Source organism: Rhinolophus sinicus, linkage group LG01 (assembly GCF_036562045.2).
Source record: "Rhinolophus sinicus isolate RSC01 linkage group LG01, ASM3656204v1, whole genome shotgun sequence".
Classification (NCBI taxonomy): domain Eukaryota; kingdom Metazoa; phylum Chordata; class Mammalia; order Chiroptera; family Rhinolophidae; genus Rhinolophus; species Rhinolophus sinicus.
This window is the reverse complement of record NC_133751.1, coordinates 153519853-153528390: the sequence shown is the minus strand read 5'-3', so window position 1 is coordinate 153528390 and position 8538 is coordinate 153519853. Positions and strand designations below refer to the sequence as shown.

Here is an 8538-nt window from a genome sequence, read left to right as displayed (position 1 = left end):
TAACATAATTTTGAGAGTTGTTTTGTTTACCTTGGAATTTTAAACAAAAAAAAATAAGTATCTGATACTTAAACTTGACTTTATTATTTTATATAATTTAGTTATTAAACTTTGGAGCACACATACTTTTTTTCTTCCCCAATTTTCTCTAGTGAGAAAAGTTCTAACTCTCTCTACTGCATTTCCCATGTAGGGTAATAATATTCTTGTGGAATAGAATAAATATTCATTCAAGATACTTTTTGTTGTTGAACAACTACCTCAAAAATTCCATAATTTGAAAAATGTTATGCATTTAAGTCTGGTTTTACACTTAATATGTTTCTGTGTAGAGACATTGTCTTACCTTGATCTGCTTGGCTGGAATTGTCTCTTTGTCAGAATAAAGGACCTTTTCCTGGGCAGACTTTTCAAATTGTTCTCTTAAAACCTTAGTTGAAACCTTTGGAATTTCTTCATCCTCAGGTGTATCTATGACTAGAAACAGAAAAGAACACCAAGGATATTATGCAACTAATAAACATGATGTTTGAGAAGAAATTATAATGGCATGGGAAACTTAAAAGTTAAGTAAAAAGGATCAAGGTACAAATGCATACATATGGCACTATTTCATTATATAAGTTAGTATATGTCAAGAAATACAGGAAGAAAAATGGTGGTGATTATCTCTGGATGGGAAGTCATAAGTGATGAAACTGGTGTTTATTTTAATTGCAAATGTTTTCCGAATTTTCTACAAACATGTTTTACTTTTATGCTCAGGGAAAAGAATAATAAAAGTTATAAAACAAGAAAAGAACAGCAGAAGAACACAAAAGGAAGACTGACTTCCATAAGCAAAACCAAAATACAGATATAGTCAGGTCACATTTCAGTTACAATTAGCTTAGCTCTTTAGTAGAGCAAAACTCCTCATTCCCCTTTTATAGGCAAGACAAATTGTACCCATTTTATGCACACCTGCACAGATCTGCCTGTAGTCTAATCTCATATCTGAAGGTTGAAGAACTGGACTTAAAAGTGCTTAAATCTGTTATTAAATGTACTACAATATACATAACATTTCTGTTCTCAGGGAGCTTGATAAACATCAAGTTTTATTCTAGTTCCCTGAGGCGAAAGCAATTCAGAGGTGGTTGGCCTATCACCTTCTAGGTTTTCAGGATGAATACATCATAGGGTTGATGGGCAATGAACTAGGTTAGAAGCTTTTGCAGCTATCACCACAGGCAGAACCTCAGTATATATAGAAATACTACCCTGTTTCTTGGGACCGTAAGTCATAGTTACTAACTTTACTTAGTGAGAGGGGCTATGCTTTGGAATTCTTCCACTGAAACCCAGGCGTATGAATAGGAGAAAGGGATACTGAAGTCATATAACACTAGATTCTTACCTGTTTCTTGAACATATTGATGTAACTGAGAAGCTTGGTTTATCTCCTCAGTGTGTTTTTCAAGATGAGAGGCCTGTGTTTAAAAATAATTTTAAACAAGTAATTGTTTTTAAGAAGTCAATTATTTCAGCACATATATTCTTTATTTCACTGTGATTTTCATACAAGAATTCCATGCACACTGAGAGATGATAATTAAATTTCTATCACATATTTTAATGCAGGGCTCATGCTATCACAGAACATATATGAATTTACACTTAAAGTGCACTTATATTTTTAGAATGCTTGTTTTATTTTTCAAAGAATGTCAACTCCATAAAGGGGAGCGAGACACTGATATGTACTGCTATTAAATATATAAAGAACAAAGAAAGCAATTGCTTACAAAAGGATCAGAATTTCCACACAGTTCTGAAAACTCTTTGGAAAGTGTTGTTTTTTAAGTAATTACCATTTCTGTTCCAAGAACATCCATTTTGTGTGCTTTGGAAGCTTCTTGCTCATGTCTTTCCATTTCCTGGCTGTTTCTTGAAATGTTGACCTGGCTGCTATTGATTACCTCCTGAAAAGGAATGAATGAATGAATGAACAAACGAACGAACAATACCTTAAGAAAAGCCTAAATATTTTAACTTTTCTTATTAATGCAATTTTAGTGACAGAGGCTTCTGAAAAAAAAAAAAATAATTAAGGTTCCTCAGCATATTAGTTTCCTTGGCTGCCATAGTGAATTACCTCTCACTTAGTGGCTTAAAAGTACACAAATTTAATATCTTACTGTTCTATGTAGGTCAGAAGCCCTGGATGGGTCTTACTCAGTGTTGGCAGATGTCAGAAGGGACACACTCCTTTCTGCATCTCTAGGAGAGACTCCATCCCCTGGCCTTTTGCAGTTATAGAGGCTACCCATTTTCCTTGGTTTATGGCCTCCCACCTCTGTCAGGCTGAGAGTTTCTCACATTGCTATCTCTCTGATTCTCTTTGGTCTCCTCTTCTACATTTAAGGACCTTGTAATTACATTGGACCAATCTGGATAATACAGGATTATGTCCCTGTCAAAAGACCAAGTTATTAGCAGTCCTAATTTCATTTTCTTAATTATTTTTTGCCATATAATTTAACATCTTAACAAATTCTAGGGATTAGTACATAGATATCTTTGGGAGCCATTATTCTGCCTACTACCCTTAGTAAGCAATAAATGTTAACAATGCATCTTGTAGCCAATATGAGAAATATTAACCTCAAAAAGAAAATGCAAATCCTTGATGAAAAAGGAAACATATTTTGTTGCTTTTAAGTCAAATTTTCATGTTATAAGAAGACATTCCAGTCTTCAAGTTGGCCATCTAGTTTGATGATACAGCCAGTGTTCAATTGAAGAATGAAACCATTAGCTATAAGCAAAATAAACAGATCATATTATGCTTGTATGTATCTCTCTCTCTTCACACATAGGGATACTTTTGATTTTGGTTAAGTTAGCATGGATGACCCAAGCTGAATTGGAACCGTGACTTCTATTTATTTTATTGATCCAGCCCTACTGTTACTACAGAATGTGATCTGACACAAGTATATGATTGATTGATTGACTGATTGATTGTTTGATTGATTGATTGATTGATACAATGAGGCTGTTGGCATACTGCTAAAAATCTTAACATCAAATAATAGGGTATAGACAGATGACTCTCCAAAAACACATGTATTTGATCTCGTTTGAAGTTGGGAGTTTACTTTTATCTTGATATCTACATAACTAATAGATACTGTTTTTGAGATCGGATTTTTAAAAAAATTTACCTTAGTAGAGAATAATGAAGTGAGCAAAAGTGCATTATTACTATTAGTCAAATAGGAACACTAAAGTTTTGTTTATTTTTTTACATGGGGTTAAATAGTTTTAAGCTTTCAAATTCTAATGCTTTAAACCAAGAGTAAGTTTAAAATTAATTCATGAGATCTTGTTTTTTGTGTTTTTTTTTGGCTTGTAGTGTGTGTCTCCCTCTCCCCTCCCCTACAAGGGTACTTGGTATAAGAGTTTAAGTTCTGATTAACCAAGCATCAGTCAGACGTTTATTTAGAGACGTGTACCTTGTCTCCCCGAAAATAAGACCTAGCCAGACCATCAGCTCTAATGCGACTTTTGGAGCAAAAATTAATATAAGATTCGGTCTTACATTATATGATTAGATAAGACCTGGTTTTATATTATAGTAAAATAAGACTAGGTTTTATATTAATTTTTGCTCCAAAAGACACATTAGAGCTAATGGTCTGGCTATGTCTTATTTTCGTGGCAACACAGTGGTATTATCTAATTTGTTACACTTTTCTTGGAAGGAGAATTAAGAGAAAAAGTTGATACCCTCCCACAAGTTCTATAGGGAATTGAAGGCAGAATGTAGGTTCACACTTTAAAATGTAGATTATATTTCACTGGATGTGTTAAGTAACTACTTGTAGATGGGAGGAGTTCTTTCACAGTGTATATGTATACCAAATCATCATGATATACATTTTAAATATCTTAAAATTTTGTCAGTTATACCTCAATTAAGCTGACAAAAATGTAGATTATAACTCATTAAATGGAAGACCACAGTAATGTTTTTCCCAAGCAGAATGGTTTTCTAGCCCAAGTTAATTATTCACATATATCACATGATATTTAACAACATGCTTGACACACAGTTTGTGCTAAAGAAAAGTTTACTTAGTGAATAAATGACTAAAATAGCAAACTCCCGTTAATAAATTAATTTAATTCAACCTTCTGTATGACAGAGAACGTCCTAGGAAATGGGGATAGAACAATGAACAAAACATGGACTTTACTTTCTCAAGAGGAAGTATAGAAAATAAATAAACCGTATTCTTTGCTTTAAATTCAAAGGATCATGATTCCATATAATAAGAATCTTCACATAACAAGTTTTACTTAAGGATACCAATAATATCAGACTGGAGGGAACAATAACAATCACAGAAGACTGTGGATAGAATAAATTCATGGGCATAAATATCAGCTCTTTGCATGACAACTGTTTACAAGTGTGACAAGTCTTTCCACCTATAGGGAATAGAATAATGAGACTATTCTATGGCTTCCTTATACTACACTGAGCAATAGGAAGTACTGATTAAATGATAGTGGAAGAGCAAAGGAGACAGAACCTGACCAGATTCTTACTGAAGGGCAATGATCTTATTGATCATTACTACAGAATCATATTTATACCTAGAGCCCCTGTGATAAGCTGTGGTCCAGAGACATGCTTACTTGGCCCGCTTAATGTTTCCAAAGTTTTGAATTAATCAACGAACATATACAAAAATCAAGATTTCTATCTACCTTTGAAAACTTTGAAGATCTGGAAAACACTGGATTCACATTCCAACATGGCAGTGGCTTGCTGGAACAAAGTAGCAACTGCCCTTTTTAGTTGGAGTATGTGATTTTCAAGTAATCATCATTTCTGTCCCTCACTCAATTTAACACCAAGTTGACATTTTTAAAAAACCTGCCTGCAACCCATAGAATCTTTCGTTTCTGATACTTGTTGCTAATAATCAGAGTGAAATAAAAAGTTAGCGATGTTAATCTGTGTGTTGAGAAAGACAAATGCAAAATATTTATAGTAGAAAAAGAGTAAATAAATGTATTTTTGATACATTTTAAAAATTATCATTTTCTGGAGCAAAAACACTTGATACTTAATATGTATCTACTTGAGTAAAAACAATCCATGTCTATCATCTCTAAGTATATTTTCTTGTAAGAGATGACACAACATAAGCAGCACAAAGGTATATAAATTTAGTTTAGAATTACAAATTTCTACTTCAGCACTTATGTGCTATTACTAAATAGAACTGTAATTGCTACACTAGTTTGGCATGTTAGTTTCAATGCATCAATATTACTGCCCCCTGGTTAGTGTAATGTATATAATGCCTGTTAAAATATCCCAAGGTTTTGTTTCCATCATTTACCTTTTCATATTTTACAACGAATTTAGTTTAGATTTTAAATCTGATTGTTATTATTCCCGGTTGCTGATGTTTATAGTGTGTATGATTAGGTAAAAGATGGATCAGCAGAATACTCAGGAAAAAATGAAATTACACAAATAAAATGTAACAAAGAATTCTGGCAATAACACCATATATCAATTCACACAGAACAATTCATAAAATCGGTTCCCTAAAATTAAATTTAGATAAAGCTGCAAGAGACAAAGTACAGTGTTTTTCACAGGTGGATTAACCAGGAGTCAGAAATTGTGGATTAGTCCTAATTTCTCCTCCACTAGGTATGTCATAATCTTGGGTAAGTCATTAAATCACAGTTAAACTTGGTTTGTTCATCCATTCATCCTTTAAAAGAAAGAAAAACAGATGATACATGTGCTCTAATTTTGGAATCTAAAGGAGAAAATGTGGCACAATTGTAAAATAATGTCATGATGTTTGCTCACACCAATGTGAAGTCAGCTTATATATTAGCCAAGCTTATTACGAAAATCCATTCTTGATATACACTTCTCCTGAGGAGATTTCTACAGAAGAGGAAGAGTTCACATTCTGACTACTAAACTTGTCATTGTTACTATCATTATAGGAAAAGACATTGTATATTTATGTCAACAAAATGCAAACTCATTCTAGCATGAGTAAGGAAAGAAAAGGACAGACTTTTTTTTATGGTGACTCACTATTGTTGTCACTGTTAGAAGTATAGCCCATAGAAAACAAGGTGATGAAAGACTGGCAGAATACTGAATGATAACTGCCTCGGTAGAGTGGAAAAAACAGTTCATGCTCAATGCCAGTAATTAAACAATTTTACCCATCACTAATCTCATTTTTAATAAAACTAGAGTTATGGTGTATTAATGTTATTTGCATCTTTGTCAGGCAGAAACAATACCAAAAATGTGCTACTTATGTTAACAAAAATGTCAATGGATTCAAGGTTTGTAAGAATATTTAGTTCTTTCCTTTAAGTGATGAGCATAAAAATTAGTGGTTGATATATTGTGTTTTTCTAGATTTGGATACTTTCAAATTCAAACATGTTTTCTTTTGCCCTGAGTTATCTCTCTTTATTTTTTAAAAATATACTTTAAAAATTTACAGCACGAAATTTGACATCCCTCATATTTGAGTTTCGAGTTAAGGCTTTTCCACAGTCACATATATATTTTGGAAGTCCTGGCTCAAAAATTATTTTCCCTTTGAAAACTTTCCCAACTTTTCTAGATAGAGTTGCTAATTCCTTCTTCTCCTTCCTCTCCTTCCTCTTCTTCCTCTTCTTCCTCTTCTTCTTCTTCTTCTTGTTTAAATTTTATTCCTGTATTGTCAGTACACACCTCTATTATCTACCTATCACATTTCAAAGTCATTACTTGATAATATGAAACTCTCCTTTAACTGAACCCATGGATCCTCAAATCCCAATATTTAACTTCTATGCCACTCAAAGCATCAAGCTGTGAACACACGGGCAAATAGTCACATTTTTTTTTTCTAGGAGTGTAAAAATTTTGATTTTTATAAAAATCTAGCTTAAAAAAGAGTGATTTTAAATATTTTCCACATACTCCTAGGATTTTTTTTGTTAGGGTTTTTTTTTTTTTTTTGGTGGTATTTCAGCTAACAATCTTTGGACCTGAAAATTTCATAATTAGTAGGTAGAGTTTCTGAAGGTAATGCACATAACAATAACATGTGAATCACTTTACAAAGTGCACTCAGAAAGAGGCCTCCTGATAACACTACAAGGACTCAGAATATCTGTGAAAGAATATGGGCAGTGCTTGATGCTGTAAAGAGTAGCTGGCATCTCCAGAGGAAGGAGAAACCTGTACCGAGAAACCAAAATACACACAAAGGCAGCAAACACAGACATACAGGTAAAGAACCATTCAAAATAGGAAAACATAGTTTCAAATAAACTTTTTATAAAAAAGATCTTCATTGTGCTAAACAAATTAGTTTGTATACTCTTTTTAGTGAATTATTATTCACTGTGTTGATAAATCTGACATCTGACTTGTTGTCAAGCATCATGTGGAAACAGCAGTAAAATACATTGGGCAGAATTACTATGACATTAAAAAATTAAGTTGAGATGATGACAATGAAAAACACTACTTTATCCTTATTTTTAATTTATACAAATGGGAAAAGTAACACTGAGAAAGAAGAGTCAAGGCAATTTCTGGTTATTCAATTCTTTGTGTAACTCATTGTATTCAGAAGTCAAGCCTCCAGCTTTACTTGGGTCAGTTGTAGTCCTGCCTAAAACTGAGTGTGTACTAGTTGGATCCAAGAAACCAACAACGAGGAACATTAACGAAAACAACAAAAAAATTAAAGCAGTGACTTTTTCCTTTGAAATCACTGCATCCCTAAACATGAGTGATATATAGTTTCACCTATGCATTTATTCACCCAATAGCTATTGAGCACCAACTATCTCCATAATATTAGGCTAGGCTTTTGTTGTTTTAATACCGTATTTCCCCCAAAAAAAGACCTAGCCAGACCATCAGCTTTAATGCGTCTTTTGGAGAAAAATTAATATAAGACCCGGTCTTATTTTAATATAATATAATACCAGGTATAATGTAATGTAATGCAATATAATATAATATAATATAATATCATATCATATCATATCATATCATATCATATCATATCATATCATATAATATAATACTGGGTATAATATAATATAAGACCGGGTCTCATATAACATAATATAATATAATATAATACAATATAGTATAATACAATATAATATCAGGTATAATATAATATAATAATATAATATAAAATAATGCCGGGTCTAATATAATATAATATAATATAATATAATATAATATAATACCAGGTCTTGTATTAATTTTTGCTCCAAAAGACGCATTAGAGTTGATGGTCTGGCTGGGTCTCAATTTCGGGAAACACAGTAAAAGTTTCTATAGTTAAATCTCTATTTATCTATCTATCTATCTACCTGTCAATCATCTATTTATCTATTTCTATTTCTGCACAATATATTGAAAATATATACATATATATTTAATCGAATAAAAAGCTCAGTTAGCTGGAAATTCTTTTGAGA

General features: G+C 32.3%; 1 protein-coding gene across 3 annotated transcripts in view; it reads right to left on the bottom strand.

Moving 5' to 3' along the window:
* XIRP2 (xin actin binding repeat containing 2) overlaps window positions 1-8538 on the bottom strand; it is a 269500-nt gene that overhangs the window by 19682 nt on the left and 241280 nt on the right. For all 3 annotated transcript variants that reach the window (XM_074337389.1, XM_074337396.1, XM_019727352.2), the window contains 3 exons: window positions 1854-1964; window positions 1400-1472; window positions 347-477 (listed from right to left, as the gene is read on the bottom strand). In XM_074337389.1, coding sequence (XP_074193490.1) covers window positions 347-477; window positions 1400-1472; window positions 1854-1964 — 315 coding nt within the window. The remainder of the gene's footprint in view (window positions 1-346; window positions 478-1399; window positions 1473-1853; window positions 1965-8538) is intronic.